Source organism: Charadrius vociferus, unplaced genomic scaffold, assembly GCF_000708025.1.
Source record: "Charadrius vociferus isolate BGI_N301 unplaced genomic scaffold, ASM70802v2 scaffold209, whole genome shotgun sequence".
Classification (NCBI taxonomy): Eukaryota; Metazoa; Chordata; class Aves; order Charadriiformes; family Charadriidae; genus Charadrius; species Charadrius vociferus.
The window spans coordinates 259,326-277,311 of NW_009660387.1; the positions used below are offsets into that span (position 1 = coordinate 259,326).

The 17,986-nt window shown below is 39.4% G+C and overlaps 1 protein-coding gene across 1 annotated transcript; it reads left to right on the plus strand.

The window, feature by feature from the left end:
- Positions 1-1,252: 1,252 nt before the first annotated feature.
- DDX3X (DEAD (Asp-Glu-Ala-Asp) box helicase 3, X-linked) lies at positions 1,253-17,405 on the plus strand. Its single transcript, XM_009893277.1, has 16 exons — positions 1,253-1,306; positions 2,365-2,415; positions 7,863-7,986; positions 9,187-9,327; positions 9,412-9,511; positions 10,040-10,175; positions 10,586-10,671; positions 11,290-11,388; positions 11,464-11,624; positions 11,757-11,901; positions 12,037-12,181; positions 12,500-12,681; positions 12,772-12,889; positions 13,318-13,474; positions 14,403-14,527; positions 14,876-17,405. Exons 6-16 carry the CDS (start codon positions 10,055-10,057, stop codon positions 14,956-14,958), a joined length of 1,422 nt encoding a protein of 473 aa, XP_009891579.1. The 5' UTR covers positions 1,253-1,306; positions 2,365-2,415; positions 7,863-7,986; positions 9,187-9,327; positions 9,412-9,511; positions 10,040-10,054; the 3' UTR covers positions 14,959-17,405.
- Positions 17,406-17,986: the final 581 nt, after the last annotated feature.

A 17,986-nucleotide genomic window follows, 5' to 3' on the forward strand; every position in this document is an offset into this window, starting at 1 on the left:
CACCGCCGCACTGAGATGGCCGCCGCGCAGGGCTTCGTCGCTGCGCCATCTCCGAGATCGGATTTTGGCAAGTGTTGCCCCCCACGGTGGAAATGGTGAGGGTCCGGTGCGAGAGGATTTAAACATCACTCCTGTTGACTGCTTCTGGAGAGGCCACTTTTACTTGGTAGAGAGTCTTTGGCTTCTGTTTACTGTTGAAGTAAGAATTATTCTTTAGCCTCCTGCGGATGCTTGGATCAACTAAAGAGATCGGATTTTAAGTAGTCGCTTTAAAGAGGATTATACATGACCTGCCGTGGGAGGATTTTTCAAGAATTTGAATGACCCAAATGGCAGCACACACAATTGAACATCTACAAGGACAGTGCCTTGGCATCTTTGCTTTGGATTGATCCAGGTCATGTTAGAAGACACTTTTGTGCAATTGGTCTTGCGTAAAATTTAGTTGTACTTAAACATGTCTTATTCCCAAATAAGTTTCTAATCTTGCTGTGCAGGCAAACAACTGCAATAAGCTGGTGTTTAAACTTTGTGAGTTGCCCACTGGCTTCTGCTGAAATGAGTCCATAGTGTGTTTCACCTAAAACATGAGTTACATGCTAGTAGTGCCTGACATGAAATACCTTTTGTGGACTTTACTGGGAGACCGAAGGCAGTCAATAAAGTTTTAGAAAAGCAAACCAGAAAATTGCATTTGCTGAAGTAATCGTAGGAAGAAGTCACCTGCTGTTTTGTGAACAGTAGTTGAAACATGAAGACTATGTCTTAGTAGTGTTAATGCAATGTAAAGAAATAGCTGAATCTCTGCAAGCAAAGTGCCCAAGTGATATAGTATGATTTGGGCTGCAGTCTCTGTAGAGCTTAAAAAATAATAAAAATTTCCATTGATCTCAATCTGAATGCATTTGAGTAGACTGAAAGACTATTTTAAATGGCTGTTTAGCCCGCATGTAGTCTGTGAAGCTAAGTGGTATTTGATTTGCTGGGTGTAAGAGTCTTCTGGCCTTGCTGCCTGTGAGGTGCGTGTTTATTGGTGGATATGAGGACACTTAAGGATAGTATAGCCTTGAGTAGTAACAACGGTTTTGATGGTTACCCTTTACAGGAGATGTAACTGACACTATAAACAAATTTCTTTGCAGCAATAACTTGTTGGAATGCTGCTTGCTCTTAATAAGCAAAAGATCTTTTTGTATTTTGGCATAAATTCATGATATGACCTGTTGATACTTGTTTCATTTTTTCTAGTTTTCTGGTCTAGACTTGAATTCCTCAGACTCTCAGAGTGAAGGAAGCTCTTCAAGCAGTAAGTATATGCAAGTTCTCAAGCTTACAAGTGCAGTTTGACATAAGAATTTTGTAGCTATGAAAAGTAATTTCTGAAGCAAACATTCACAGAGGCTGTGGGGAAATTGTGGAGGCTGCTAGTTACGCCTGCTTTGAAAATGTGGTAAGCTTTAGGTAGGACCACTTAATTAGCAGTGATATGTCATTTACTAAGTACTTAACTAACTTCAAGGAACTTAGTGTTCCAGTTTTGTCCCAGATTTTCTGTTGCCTCTAGCCAAACAGCTGAGGCCACTGATTGTAGAGGTAGTGTGATGATCTGTCTCCTCAAAACATCCATCTAGAGTTGCAGTGTTTGAAGGGAAAAGTTTTAGTAGTTAACTGTACTGATCCTGATTCATTGGGTAAAAACTGCATTCTCTGACATGCAAGGCTTATGCATGTTAAGAACAGAGGGGAATCTTCCAGGAATTCACATTCAGCTTTGTGCGGTACGTTTCTGATTCATGTTGCTTAGCAGACAGATGCTTCTGGATTGTAAATGAAGAATGCTATTCAGAGGCTTTTTTACGTGTGGCTTCTCGTTTGATCTCAGTTGAACTGATTGGAATAGTTGAATATAAGGGGAAGGAAAAATACTGGTAGTAACAATATTGTGAGTGCCAGTACTTAAATGACACGGTGAAAAATCTTAAGCTGCTCAAGTATCTGGCACCAGGTTAAGCCTTAATGAGTTCTAGGAAGGCAGGCTGCTTTCGTCACAGACACTGTATCATCCATAAAGGGCATATATGACTTGGTCAAAAAAATAGCAAGACCATCTGTGCATTAAAAAAAAAAAGAAGGCAAGCAGCTACCTAAATGAGTATGCAGGAACTTAATCCTCACTGTGATGGTCCTCTGAGAGAAGGGTATCAAGTGCTGTATTAAGGGACTCCTGTTTAAAGAGGCTGTGAAAGGCCTTAAAGCTTGCGAGACAGCTCTTTTCTAACCAAAAGCTGTTGTTGGAAAGGCTAGTATCTGAAAAGGTGCTAATGCTTCAATCTTGTAACATACCACCTTTCTTTTGTCCTTTAGAAGGCCGATACATTCCTCCTCACTTGCGGAACAGGGAAGCTTCAAAACAGGGTATGTATCAGAAATGCAATGGCAACACTTGTACCTGGTTCTTGGCCTACTTCTGCATCTCTAGGAATAGAGTGTTAAAGGCTTTGACAGTACTTATAAAGGTGATTATGCAGACTGCTTGACTATTCTGTGCAAAACACTGCAACTTAATCTTCTGCTTTTAGTGTGCTATTCTTGGTTCCTTTACTAGGTTATAGTCTAAGCTCAAGTTCAGTATCAGACTGGCAAAATACCTTCCATATCTCATTAAGCAATTAACTGTTACTGAAGCAAGATGGAGTGTCCCATCTTGACTAGCTTTGTAATCTTGAGTATCAATTTTAAAGGATTTTGGGAATACTGTTTTTTCTGCTAGTGACTGTGATGTGGAAATTCTAGTAAGCAGTTGTTTGATATGAAGAAATAGCATAGTTTAACTTTGTAAAGGGATGTTCGACACTACTTGCTCTTAACTAGGGAGCATGAGAAACAAAACAGTTAAGACATGTCCTTGTTTAGCTTCCTGTAGTTTTTGTGGAAGTCCACAAGAGTACTTGCCAGGAGGTAATGTGGGATGCTGGTGTGTGAAATGTGAAATACATGATCAGTCTTGGTCATATGTTTATGCAGGGGGCTTGACATTCTAAACAAAACATGATAAATAAAAAAACTTTGTGGAGTTCTTCAGTGAAGTAAATTCTGACCTTTATTTGTAAGATACAAAGATTACTGCAGCATGCATTATCATCGTGTCTAATGACTTGTGTAGATAGAAGAGAAACATTTCCTGTAATACCTACTGAAATACTGGAACAGAGAAACTAAAATGCTTTCTGCTATGCTACAACTCAAAGAAGACTTCAATCTCATCGGTTTCTAAAGCAGTGGACTTTAACTGGTCCTCTTTTCAGTACTGCAGGAGGACTTGTCTCATCAGGAGTGGGTGGGAGGAGAATGTTGAAGGATATGCTGACATCTCATAGTACTTCTGAAGCGTAATTTTAAATTTGACTAGATGAAAAATGCTGCACTCCAGTTTCGTGCCATTTGGGGGGAAAAAAATTGACTTTTTTTTTGTCTTGCCTTTGCCTGTGTCCAACCTAGTGTGTATTTTCTTTTTTTTTTTTTCCTTTTACGTGAAAGAAGCATGGCCTAAAGCACCAAATGAGGAACAGCCTGTTGCGAGAGCTGAGTCTTTTGGGGAAGGTAGAGGGACTGATGGGCAGCTCAGTGCTCTTGAAGTTCCTGATTACATTCACCTTAAATGTGATCAGTCTTTCAAGAAATCGACCTGCTAACCCTGAGAGGAATACGTGCAGGTTTCTCAAAAGCAGGAAACAAAGTTGGCTTGTGGACATTTGGTATTTATCTACAGATTTCCTTTCCCTATACGGTAGTTTGTACCAAACTCCAGTTTAATCTTGGGGGATATTGGATGTTGTTATGGTTTCAGAGACCCATAACAATTTGTTGTTATTTAGACAATCGTTCTATCACCCGATGACCCCTCCCCACCTGGGAAAAGGAATTGGGAAAAACAAGGAAACCTGGGAGTTAAAGTATAAACAGATTTAATAGAGTAAGATTAGATAATTAACATTAATAGCACTAAAGAACCGGTATTGATCCCAATACCACTACAGAATATGCAAAAATTATACTCGGCCAATTCACAGCAGTGCATTTCCAGCAGTGGACAGCAAATGTCGGACACTGAGTGCTATGGCTTCAGGAGGGAAGGAAAGGCCTTGGGAGTCTCACACTGGGGCATGAAGTTCTGAGGATGGCAGCCATCAAGGGACAGAAAGAACTTCGCAGCAAATTTCCTGATTTTTCTAATGTGAATGTGACATTGATGGTATGAAATAATCCTGTTGGGCAGCTTGGGTCAAGTGCCCGGGTCTTGGTCCTCCTCATCCCTGCGTCTGGCAAGCTCAGGAACACTGAGACCTTGAAACCCACACACCATAGCTGGCTGTAAAGTAAATATTTTCACAAATTTAGACACCAGTGTCTTCTAAAAGTGCAGTCCTCCCAAGTATTAGAAATTAGTCCTGTGTCACTCAAACCAGGACAGATGCGGAGGAATACTTCAGTTTTAACCTTGCATTCATATTATGACCTGTTATGTATAGGACTGTCACTGTCATCTTTTCTGTGCAAGACCAGAATTCAGACATTGCAATGGGCATGTGATGATGTGTGACTTTTCTGGGGGCTTCAAGCTTCAGGTTGTAAAAAGGTAAACAAGTCATGAAACTTAAGTTTGATGCATGGCTTCTTCAATTAAGAGAACATAGGCTGCTGACTGACATGGTAAACTTAATGTTTCAAAACTTCCTTTAAACCTGTTTGAGTACTGTATCATTAGACTCCTCATGGCTGCTTGTGACAAGGTTCCTAATGGCTAAATGGAAAAGCTAGGGTTCTAGCTCAGGCGCCCCTACTGAGAAGCAAAGTGGATATCATCAGTACAGTGATGCAAAGCTGAGCTATTGGATAGGGTGCTTTGAAGTCTGTTAAACAGTTGTACTTCCATAAAAGTAATGTTTACTTCTGTTATTTACAACTAAAGTAATGATTTCTTCTTTGGCTGCATTGAAGCTGTTTTGTATATTGGCCACTCCTTGGTGTCAACAGACTTTTCAGACTGTAGACATCAGCAAGCAACAGGCAAAAGAGATGTTGGGTCATAATGGTATTTGACCGTGTAACAAAACTCTTGATGCAGCTTTACGAGTGTAACAACCTGATAATTTTTTTTATTGATGTAAAAATCAGTTAAACTACTTGGGGGGAATTGTATTTCAGTAATCCAGTAGAATTGTCTTGTTCACGTACCATGACCTTATGAATTCTGTGACAGTGTTAACTAACTGTTAATTGTTAGTTTCTCCTGTGTGGTGTTCCCTTAGACATGCTCTAGAAACAAGTGTATAGCTTCTAGCTTGGGCTTCTCACTTTCTGCTGTAGCTGGTGACAGTATAGTAATTCATAGATGCAATTAAAGTTGCACAATGGGCTTACTTGCACCTAAGTAAGAAATTGCTTAAGGCAGTGGACTTAGTACTTTAAAAATAGCTGTTCATGAAGAGCTGAGCACTTTTGTGATTTCAGTAAGTGTTGACAGGGGAAGCATACTAAGGGATCTAGAGTATCTGTTTTAAACTCCTACAATGCTTTCTTTAGCTTACTCTTTTCATATGTCTGCAGATCTGTTCGTATTGTAATACTAATCTGTTAGCTTTGTACATGGGAACAAGGCAGAACAGAACTGCAGGAAATAAGAGCATGCATAAAATACATCCTTCGTTTACTTTAAGGCAGGTCTGTTTGTCAGCTGTTAAAAGCTGCATTATATGGAGCTCAGTATGCAGGGCTGAAGTGTCTTGCTTCCGTGAGCTTGACTTAATAACACTAAAGCTTGCTGTCATGTCATTTTCTTGTTAAACTTCCTGGAAGTTGCTCTTGGATATGTAAAGTCTAATCTGATCTACAATAGTAGATCAAAGAGTAGATGTTAAAGCCTATTTTAAGGGTCTTTCCAACCTAAAGGATTCTATGATTCTACCTACTTTCCCCGTCTTTAAAAAGCTGATGATTGCTGATGCAGGTGTCAGCTTTTGAAATAAGCTGAATAATGATTGGTGATGGAGCATTATAAAATACAAATTAAAATGGTAATAGAGGAGAAGCATTGACAATGTTACCACTCTTCATAGGTGCAAGAACTACAAAATTGTTCTGGAAGTTAGTTAACTCGCTGAACTCGACTCTAAACTTGTCCCTTTGGTGAGAAATACGTCCTGGATTGAATGCATACAGGTTTTTAAGCCTTGGTGTTCTAAGGAATTTTTTGATACTGACTCCTTTCTGAATTCTGACTCCTTTCTGGAGCTGTTCAGACTTGGTAGAAGATCTTCATGTAGTACAGAGCCTTTTTTTTTTTTTTTTTTTTTTTCCCCACTACAAGAAACTACATCTGTATTTTCCTGGGGATTGTTCTGTCAGTACTGCTGCTGTTAGATGCAGGATGACACACCTCAGTATTTTTAGTGTGGTTTGGAAGTTGCTTATACTAAAATCTGGATTTAGATGCCTTCTAAACAAGCTACAAATAACTGTTAATGAAGTGATTATGGTATTCTTGATCTTCTGTTAGCAGCCTCTCTGTGTGAAGTTCATTTATCCTTAAGAACTGAAGTTACTTAAAGGACTAGAGAGGTCTTGAAGCATTCTATGGTCATGTGCTAAGAAACTTCATGCATGGAATACTTTTGCTGTCTGCTTCAGTTAGCCGGACCAAATGTGTTGTAGTTACCGCACTGTTATTTAAAGTTCTCCTATGACTAGCACATGTCTGGATTCTGGGGAGTAGAATTATTAGGGAGGAAGGGGAGTGACACTATCTAGAGAACATCTGACAAGGTAGGGTAATTCTCGTAGCAAAGCTTTTTCTGAGACATAAGGCCAAGAGCAACCCTTTTCTTTAATTTTGTTTCAAGATTGCTTCTGTTGCCTGGTGTATAGGTCTTGACCGGTTTTGTGCTGTGGAGCTGGCAAAAGTGTGCTTGCTAATAGGAGTGACACTATTTGTTTATCTGTTCAATTATTTCACTTATTCTCTGCCAGAATCGCATAGCCGAGACTATGGTTGGGTCATGTTTTCAAACTTGTGAAGGTTGGAACTCTGAATCAAAATTTTTAAGTTCTTAGTCTAGTACCGAAGCAGTGTTTAATGCTATGTGTTTCTGCCTACCTCCCAACCCCTGGCAGCTGAATAAAAATGAGGCTTTTTATTTCATGGTGTTGGCAAGCTGATGTACTTTATTTTACTTGGTCCTTTTTCTTTGAGTTGACATTCCTAAGTAGGCAACTACTGTAGATAGGTGTAAAAGTGCTGTGGAAACATTCAGTGGGGTAATTCATTGTGAACTCCATATTCCTTATACCTGCATGGTGATGTTAATTTGTTGTAGATTAGATTGCTCTGTGTACTTGCAGTATGAAAAAACATTCTAACTTCCATATGGATTTCTAATGCAAAGGCTAATACTGTTTATTGATCTCCACCAGAGGCCTTGTTAACTTTACAAAAATCAAATGCGTTGTCAAGGATGTGTGTTAAAGTCAGATAATATAGGCTTGGCAAGACTCAGTGGTTTTAATGTTTCTTCTGACACCTGTCTATAGGCAACTGGCATATTATCAGTAAGGCAAGTGCAGTGCTTTAGAGAATAATGTGCTTGTACGTGAGTGGAGGGGTTTCAGCAAGTTCTGGTAGGCAATGAGAGATGCCTAGTCACTATTTGGATAAGTCTTAACATCTGTGCATCTTCCGTTCTTGAAGGATTGCCTGCATTTCAATCCTATAGACCTTCCAGTGAAGACTTAATGGACAGAACTTAGGCTTTTAATGTAAAAGCTTAGACTGTGTAATGTATGGCTAAAATATATTTCTCTGTTAGGTTTTGATAGTGGTGGCTGGAGTTCTAGCAGAGACAAGGATGCATACAGCAGCTTTGGTGCACGGTCTGACCGTGGAGCAAAATCAAGCTTCTTCGACCGTGGAAATGGATCAAGAGGAGGAAGGCAAGTACTTATTTGTCTGGGTGGTGCATATGAAGTCTGTTTAGTGTTCTAGTAGTGCACCTGTAATCTTGATGCTGAAATGGAAGTTCTAGGCTAGGTGTGAAAAGCAGCATAAGATAGGACCTGGGAGGGGAGGAGAGAGTGAGACACCTTTTGCTTTTTAAAGCTACATGAGTTCAAGGATGGGAAATTTGCATGTTTTGAAAACTGTGCCCCGTAGTCCACCACCAGCCACTCACTGTAGCTATAATGACTTGCTGACCTAACCATTCCAGCCAAAAAGTGCTGGATGGGTGGCTACTTCCAGAAAAATCATGAAGAACTGTTGGGAGCACATAAAATACATCAAAATGGATTTTTATTTTTCTATTTCAGTATTACTTTTTTCCTTGTTTAAAAAGTGTAGTTAATAAAATTGGGTGAGACTCTTGCAGGTTCTCTACCTTACTTGATCAGTCTTACACACATCATGCGTTGTATGCACAAGTGTGGTGAGAGTGACCTTTATCGACTAGTAAAGCTGACGTTAGTCCTGTATCCAGACTTTTCTCAAACATGATTTACCAGACCAAAAACTAAACAGTTGAGGTAAGGACTTTTTCCACCTTCTTTCCAAGTCAGTAACACAGGTGAGCTCCCTCTTTATAAAATAATAATGTGACATGTGATTGATGTATTTAGTTTGGTCACATGTGTGGTGGGGGAATAAAGGAACAAATTACAGCACTTGAGGGTTTTATCTGGATGCGGGAGACCTATGTAAAATGAGACACAGAGAAAGGGGGGAGTACCAAACAATATCTTAAACAGATTTAAATGGAGCTACCTACAAAAAATGACAAACACCAAGCAACTTAAATTGCAGCTCTGTTGGCAGATGACTGATTCTTTACATGTGTTACACTTGATCAACCAAAAATTTTAGCTTACTACACCGAACCTCGTGCCAAACTGAGCTGTGAAATCACGACAGACTATTCTGTCTGAAACAGAAGAACATGACCTAGTCTAGTGGCTGGGTCTAAACTCTTCAGTTGATGGGTCAAGAAGCAAGTACAGATAATCTTGTGACTTTGAGTTGTTCTACAGTTAAATATATAATACACAGAGCGTACACTACTAGGTTATTACAGCTTTAATTTGCATGTCAAAAAATCCTGTTGCCTGGGAATGGTGGCCTGATATTCTTGCTGTGTTTAGATATGAAGAGCGTGGAAGAGGTGGCGACTATGATAGGAGCGGCTTTGGTAGATTTGACCGTGGTGGGAATAGCCGCTGGTGTGACAAATCAGATGAAGATGACTGGTCAAAGCCTCTTCCCCCAAGTGAACGCTTGGAACAGTAAGTAATGGAACAGTGTAAACTCACATGACGGGGTCAGTTGATATGTCTTAGCAAGTAAAATACTTTCTCTTCTGTTTTTAGAGAGCTCTTTTCAGGAAGCAATACTGGCATTAACTTTGAGAAATATGATGACATTCCTGTTGAAGCAACAGGCAGCAACTGTCCTCCACATATTGAAAGTGTAAGTTGTTGTTTGTGGGTTTTTTTAAAATCTAGTTTGCTGATGTATCTGATAGTGACTGTTTTGCATGTGAAACTTGATGTCATGCTGTCTTAAGTTTAGAGAGGAAAGGAAATACTGTCTTGCCTTCCTACAGCTAAGCTGTTTGGCAGAGGACGGTTGCATATGATGATGAACTAAGATGTGGAGAAGTTGTGTAAACTTGTTCACTTAACACTTGTAGCTTACTTAACTATGTGACTTGTTTTTAAATGTGTGAAGAAGTGCTTGGAGGTGCTGGTTTCGAGCAACTGTGTAGCCTGCTCTTCAGACTCGGCTGGCTCTTTAAGACTCACTCATGTGACTGGGCTACGTAGATACCAAGCTCTTGATCACTAGCTCCTGAGTATCTGTAAACTTAATAGGCAAGTTCTATAGGAAGAGATAAAACAAAAGCTGCTTTACAAATGAATTCTTAAACTGAGTGATGTGTTCCATGGTGGCTGAAGGGAAGCATCCCCATCTTTATTATTTTTAAATATCTTACAGTTCAGTGATGTTGACATGGGAGAAATTATTATGGGAAACATTGAGCTCACACGCTACACCCGTCCTACTCCAGTCCAGAAACATGCAATACCTATTATTAAAGAAAAGAGAGACTTGATGGCCTGTGCTCAGACAGGTAAGTTAGTAACTCTTTACTGTTTAGTCTCTCTCAATAGGAGTAGGGTCTTGTATTTCTCAAGCTGCAGGTAAGAGGTCCATAAGGTAGTACAACTTTCTCTTCAGAGTATGCTGAAGTATCTGTGGTGTTAAAAATAATTAGCTTTAGAGTCTTGGAACGGCTTTAGGTGTGGCTGACTGGATTTACTGTTTATCTTGAAAGAAATGTTCATGGCTAAAATAACATTTACTTCAGGGTTACCACAAGGTGCTGGCTACTGCCTAAGGAGCGCTCTCCAGTGGCATAGGTAGTATCCATATACTAGTACAGAGGTTACTGAGGAATATGCTAGTGATGCAGTATTAGTGCTGTGGTTGACAGTACACTCACTTTGAAAATATTAGTAATATTGACTTATGTCCTTACAGGGTCTGGGAAAACAGCTGCATTTCTCCTACCAATATTGAGCCAGATCTATGCAGATGGCCCTGGTGATGCTTTGAGAGCTATGAAGGCAAGTATTTAAATACCCAGTCCCGGAACAGCTATGACCAATGTGTATTTTTGCCCCATATGCTGAGGTCTGCTGCTGAACACCATAGCTGAGCTTAAATGTCATGTTATTTTGGGTATGATAGGCAAGCTTCTCAACTTCTAGAAGACTTCAGCTATTTCCCTTGAAAAGTATATAAGCTGCGGAACATTTCTTTCCTACCTAAAGAGTTGATATGTGTAACTGTCTAGAGAAAATTGTTTACAAGTGTTTTTGTTGTTGCATAAGTTTCAGAGATGTTTCCCTTGCTACAAAAAAAGCTATGTTGTAGTGACTTTAGGATAGGAAGTAATAGTTCTTGAATTATTTCTCTGCTGCTTAAGTTATGGATGACAGTGCAGGTTGTAGAGACCAAGCTTGTGCAGCTCTCTTGCTGTTAACATATTAACCAACAGCTGAATCTTGAGTACTGTAGTAGGGCAGAGTCTTCAGATGCAGTGCATAAAACAAGTTGGCTTTCAGCCATGGTTTTTCTTTCTTCAGACAAACTTGGTGACCTGTCTTCAATATTGCCTGTAGTAGCTGTTTTAATTCCCCTTGTATTGGGATACTGATTTCAAATATTTTTTTTTTCTTCAGGAGAATGGAAGGTATGGGCGCCGTAAGCAATATCCAATCTCACTGGTCTTGGCTCCCACTAGAGAACTGGCTGTGCAGATCTATGAGGAAGCCAGGAAGGTATATCTAAGAGTTCATCATTATAAAATAGCTTACATATAGTTTTTCTTAGAGCTAATTTACTTTGTTTTGTAGTTTGCATACCGTTCCAGAGTTCGTCCCTGTGTTGTATACGGTGGTGCAGACATTGGTCAGCAGATACGTGACTTGGAACGTGGATGTCACTTGCTTGTAGCAACTCCAGGACGACTGGTTGATATGATGGAGAGGGGAAAGATTGGATTGGATTTCTGCAAGTAAGTAAAATATTCTTGTCCATATGCTAATGATGCAACAGCTAGAAACTGTAACTTTTAAAGTGAGATCTGGAGTTAATGACACTTAAAGAAAAAAAGCTTTCAAGATTAACCTTTTTTATTACTATTTAGGTACCTTGTCCTTGATGAAGCTGACAGAATGCTTGACATGGGGTTTGAACCTCAAATTCGTCGAATTGTTGAACAAGATACTATGCCACCAAAGGGGGTTCGTCATACCATGATGTTCAGTGCTACTTTCCCCAAGGAAATCCAGGTACTCTACAAAAGTTCAAATATTTTAACAGTTCATAGGCCCAAATTCCCTTTCCACAAATGCAAAAAAAAAAAAAAAAACCAAAAACACCAAACCCAAAAAAGATGTATGATATTTATTTCTTCCCTCTTTTAGATGCTTGCTCGTGACTTCCTTGATGAGTATATCTTTCTGGCTGTTGGCAGAGTAGGTTCTACATCTGAGAACATCACACAGAAAGTAGTATGGGTGGAAGAGTCGGACAAACGATCATTTCTGCTTGATCTGCTAAATGCCACAGGTAAAGACCAGTTTCAGATAAGCAAATAAGGCAAAGTTCAGGTGAGGCAAATCTAATGACTCACGTAATAAGTTCTATTGAGTAGGTGAATGAAAGAGTATTTCCTTAACATGCAGTGAATGTATTCTACTGACTAAATGTCAGTTTTAAGTTATGTAAGCTCTTCTGTTAATATCAAATGGGGAGAGAGGTCTCCAGTGGCTTCAGTTTATTCTAAACAAGAGCAGAGAACTGAAGCTGTCTTTTATGAGGTGGTGGAGCGAAGTATTTGGTCTGTGCAGCTTTTCTTACCCTAACCTGTGCTTCAATAATTTTTAGGCAAGGATTCCTTGACTTTGGTGTTTGTGGAAACTAAAAAGGGTGCAGATGCTCTTGAGGACTTCCTGTACCATGAAGGATATGCCTGTACAAGTATACATGGAGATCGCTCTCAAAGAGACAGAGAGGAAGCGCTGCACCAGTTCCGTTCGGGCAAGAGCCCAATTCTTGTTGCCACAGCAGTAAGTGAAATCTATGAAGTTTGAGCCAGTAAGCATATTACATGGCCTGTGGAATTTTACTAAAATTTGATTCAATCCTTTAACCATTAGGTAGCAGCAAGAGGGCTGGATATCTCAAATGTAAAGCACGTCATAAACTTTGACTTGCCAAGTGACATTGAAGAGTATGTACACCGTATTGGTCGTACAGGCCGTGTAGGAAACCTTGGTAAGTATGACCTAGAATTTTCATAGATAGCACTTCATACCCGAGTTGGTAGTTGGTGTAGTATTGATTAAGGAGCAAATTGCAACTAAGTACTTAAAAGAAGCTTACGTGGTGCCTTCTGTGACCAGAAGCAGGTCACTACTGTCTAGCCAGTGTGGAAGGTAACCAGTTCCTTTTGCTATTAAAAAGCTCTTGATAGCGCATGTAAGGTTCTGTGTCTGTCAGTAAATAGCTAGGGGTTTTATGACTAGCTGTGGTGGAATAATGGTTTTAAACAGCTTTCTCCTCAGGTAGGTCTAGTCTTCTGGGTCTTGGTTATAAGGAATCTCATCTTGTATTTGTCACAGCTGCAAGTGGAGTGTGGAATGGGTTTAAGTGCTGTAGTGTATTTACTTTTGTGTGGGGCTAAAACTGAATGTTTACTTTAGGTCTTGCCACCTCATTCTTCAATGAGAGGAATATAAACATTACCAAGGACTTGCTTGATCTTCTTGTTGAGGCTAAGCAAGAAGTACCATCTTGGCTGGAAAACATGGCTTATGAACAGCATCACAAAGGAGGCGGCAGCCGTGGGCGATCTAAGAGGTAATGGTCGCAACTTTGGCTAAAGGTATACTTAATCCTTTGTGGGAAGCAGTTCTGTTGACTTGTTTTCAGTCTGAAAATAGTTAGAGGAAGGCAAACCAGTGCGGTATAAACTGAGGTTAAGTGCATCAGTAGGTGACAGTTTAATGTCTGATCTTAAAATGAGGCAATTAACCTGTAAAGCTTTTTTCCCCTTAAGCAGACAACTAGATACAGCTGAAGTAGGATGACATCTAGCAAAAATAACTAGAACTCTGTGAAAGCTCTTACAAAACACTTAGTAGAAATGCATACCTGCATGTGTCAGAGATGTACCTTAAGCAGCTATTTTGATGTTAAGAAGGTAACGCATGCCTCCTGACATAAAACAGGAAAGGTATGAGACTTAGACTACAGGTGCAAGGCTATTTATAGTTTTGCTATGGAAACCTTAAAATGCTTTATAAGCTGGTAGTACAAAGCTGTGTGTAGTGGCTTGAAGGGTAGAAGGAGAAACAACCATTCCTCTTAGCATACTTAACATGGTACAGCCGTATGAATTCTGTTTGCTTGGCTTTTTCTTTAGAAGTGTGCTTGTAAAATGGTTGTCCTTTTCTACAGTGTGAAAGGTGGTCATAAATGCATCACTTGAACACTTGAGACAAGTTTGGAAATTCTTTGGAGCAGAGGTTGCACTGAACCAAATCTTGCCAGGACCTGAGGAAGTAATTCTTAGTGTAACATGGCAAGGTCAACATGACAGCCTGCTTAAATAGTAGTAAATTTGCCTTTGCTTTCTTGAATGCCCTTTCCAGTTAGTGCTGGGATGTTGGCTGACTGTAGGTGGTAACCAGAGTTGAAGAAATTTAGTACTTGAATCTCAAATGTCTGCAGTGCTTAAAATACCACTGACTTACTCAAGTGTTTGTTTTCTTCCTTTATACAGCAGTAGGTTCAGTGGAGGATTTGGTGCCAGAGACTATCGAACAAGTAGTGGTTCTGGCAGCAGTAGCTTTAGTAGCAGTCGATCAACCAGCAGCCGCAGTGGAGGGAGTGGCAGCAGAGGATTTGGAGGTAAGAAAAACCAGGCAGGCAGTGCTGGCAAACAGAAACTCAGATCTAAAATGCTTGCTATGGTAAAACTTGTGGAGGTAATGTTTAAATACGAAGTCAGCTGGTGCTTGTTATGCAAAGTCTCAGCATCCTTCTAGGATCTAGGCTAGTGCAAGTTGCTAGCCTTTGATTAGTTTAAGGCTATCTGTCTTTTCCAACATTTTAGTTTAATGTGTGTGTTTGACAGTAGTTTTGGGTGGGTTTCCTTTAATAGACTATAGACATCTATGTGTGCCCTGGGGTGTTTTCTTGTGAAGGCTCAAGTCTTTAGTGGGTTAATTAAGCATCACTTTCTCTTGCCTTTCGTAGGTGGTGGTTATGGAGGCTTCTACAACAGTGATGGATATGGCGGAAACTATAACTCCCAGGGGGTTGACTGGTGGGGCAACTGAATCTGCTTGCAGCAGATATCCTACCAAACAAGCTAATATGGAAACCACATGTAACTTAGCCAGACTATACCTTGTGTAGCTTCAAGAACTCGCAGTACATTACCAGCTGTGATTCTCCACTGAAATTTTTTTTAAGGGAGCTCAAGGTCACAAGATGGAAACAAAGGAACAAGTAGCCCTATCTTGAAGGTGGTTTTGAAGACTCTATTGCTGTAGTCAGGATTAACTCCCCTCCCACCCATCCCCACCCAGGAACTGCATTTATGATTTTGTGACTGAGGATCATTTGTTTGTTAATGTACTGTGCCTTTAACTTTAGACAACTTTTATTTTGATGTCCTGTTGGCTCAGTAATGCTCAAGATATCAATTGTTTTGACAAAATAAAAATTACTGAACTTGGGCTAAAATCAAACCTTGGCACACAGGTGTGATACAACTTAAACAGGAATCACTGATTCATCCATAATATTACAAAGAAAAACTTATGCGGTAGCCTGCATTAGGGCTTTTGGTATTTGCAGATTTGAAAAATAAAACATCTTGAAGCATATCAATGCGATTAGTTTCTAATGTGGCAAAACTGTACTAAGTTAAAGTTCTGATTTGCTCACTCTATCCTGGATAGGTACTTAGAACCTGATAGCCTTTAATAAGCCATTCCAGTCATGATGAGATGATGTATGGATACATGCATACATTAAAAGCACTGTTTTTGAAGTTAATGCAAGTAAATACAGCAATTCCTTTTTCAATATTTAGGCAGATCATTAATGTGAGCTAGCCAAATGTGGGCAGAACATTACAGGGAACGTTTAAAGGTCTGATAACTTGAAATAGTTTTTAGGAGAATTCATCTATTTAGACTTTTTAAAAATGCCTGCCATATGAAATTGAAATGGTAGAATGGCTGACCATGGCAGTGATTGGTCCTCCTTAAGGGCCTGACTGAATTTTTGGTCTAATAACGCATGCTAGTGTTGATGTTTTTTGGTCAAGAGGGTATGAACAGGAAGAATTATGCAGCAGGCTTTATTTTAATGCAGATTCACATTACTCTGTTCAAGCTGCGTGGAGATGTTAAACTGGCTTACTGTAGACTTTGTAAAATGGCTCCAGAAGAGTAACAAACAAACCTGAGATCACAGAGGTTGGAAATGTACATAAACTGCACAAGGTTTCAATTCTGCTATTAAAGTGCAGTTTTAGTCAGTTTTAGTTGCATAGGTTTCCATTGTATTTATAGTCTGTTTATGCTAAATCTGGCCAAAGATAAGTATTGTCCACCAGAAAAATGCCTCTGCCACTTGGAATTTCTGTGCTAACTTTGTGGCCAGAGCAGTTAACAACTAACCTACAGTGGCATAGGAAAATGGCAAAAATCTCCTAAAGTGCAATAGATTTTTTCAAGTGTATTGTGCCTTGTTCTAAAACTTTATTAAGTAGGTGCACTTGACAGTATTGAGGTCATTTGTTATGGTGCTATTTCAAGTCTAGGTTTAGGCCCTTGTACATTTTGCCCATAACTTTTTACAAAATACTTCTTTTATTGCACATTCAGAGAATTTTATATATGTCTTGTGTGCGTGTCCTTAACTTCCAATCTTATTTTGTCTCTTGGAGATTGAACGCAGCTTGTTTAAGGAGAAGGAAATAGATTCTAAAACTTATTTGGGACCATGGGAATGATAGCTGGGAAGAAAACTATTTGCACACGACAGATTTCTAGATACTTTTTGCTGCTAGTTTTGTGTAATATTTATTGAACATTTTTGACAAATATTTATTTTTGTAAGCCTAAAAGTGATTCTTTGAAAGTTTAAAGAAACTTGACCAAAAGACAGTACAAAAACACTGGCACTTGAATGTTGAATGTCACCGTATGCGTGAAATTATATATTTCGGGGTAGTGTGAGCTTTTAATGTTTAAGTCATATTAAACTCTTAAGTCAAATTAAGCAGACCCGGCATTGGCAGTGTAGCCATAACTTTCTGATAGTAAAACAAAAATTGGCAACTTAAAATTAAACATGCCAAGGTTTTGATACACTTGTCTTAAGATATTAATGAAACACTTCTAAACACTGATGTGAAGTGTCCAGATTCTCAGATGTTTGTTGCGTGAGTTTTGTTTAGTTGTGTGTTTTTTTTTTTTTCAGTGAATGTCTGGCACATTGCAATCCTCAAACATGTGGTTATCTTTGTTGTATTGGCATAATCAGTGACTTGTGCATTTTAGCAAGTTTTATCAGCCAGCAATATTTTTCAGTTCAGATACAAGGATTCAAAACAATATGCAAGAATGGATTTAAACTTGCTGAATGTGAAAATTGAACTTCAAGTCACTGTAGGTTTAGAATTGCTTATTGTATTAGTTTAGATGCTAGCACTGCATGTGCTGTGCATATTCTTGATTTTATTAAAATAAAAAAGTTGAACTGCACAGTCTACTCATTTGTGAAGCGTCACTCTTATGGTTTACAAGATCTGTAGCCCAAGTAGTCTCATTTACATGCAACTCTGGAAGCAGGTGAATCTAGTGTGGTATACAGCAGTGTGCTTACAAATGGCCGCTAGGCTTAGGGCTACAGCTATAGCAACCTTAAAATAATCTCTGCCTCAGGATGTTGGATACTTGTACAGGTTTTCTAGAGGCACTAACAAAGCAGGTGTGGAGCAGATGAGGAGACCACCTTCTAAGATACTAAGTTTGGATAATAAGTTTGGCTGTAACAACTCTTGGGAAATGTATTGAACTTGCAAAGGTGCCTTGTAGTAGACAGCTTTAATTTTGACATCTTACCTGCTCGTTATTGCTAGGCAGCCTCACTGAAAACCGGTGCAATGCTGTGGGGAAAAGTGCAGTATGTACCCTCTTTCTTCTCTTCTTCCAAAAAAGTTAGCAAATATATACCCACACTCCAGTGTTGAAGTAGTTTTCTAAAACTAAGCTATGGTATTGAGCTATAATTAGGCTAGAATGAGGTTAAGTACTGGAATATCCAAGGGGATACAGTGGAAGGAAGATT

Coding starts and splice junctions, on each gene's coding strand:
- DDX3X (XM_009893277.1), top strand. CDS start 10,055: ATGGGAGAAATTATTATGGGAAACATTGAGCTCACACGCTACACCCGT. Junction 11,389..11,463: donor TCTATGAGGAAGCCAGGAAG/GTATATCTAAGA, acceptor TTTGTTTTGTAG/TTTGCATACCGTTCCAGAGT. Junction 12,182..12,499: donor TGATCTGCTAAATGCCACAG/GTAAAGACCAGT, acceptor AATAATTTTTAG/GCAAGGATTCCTTGACTTTG.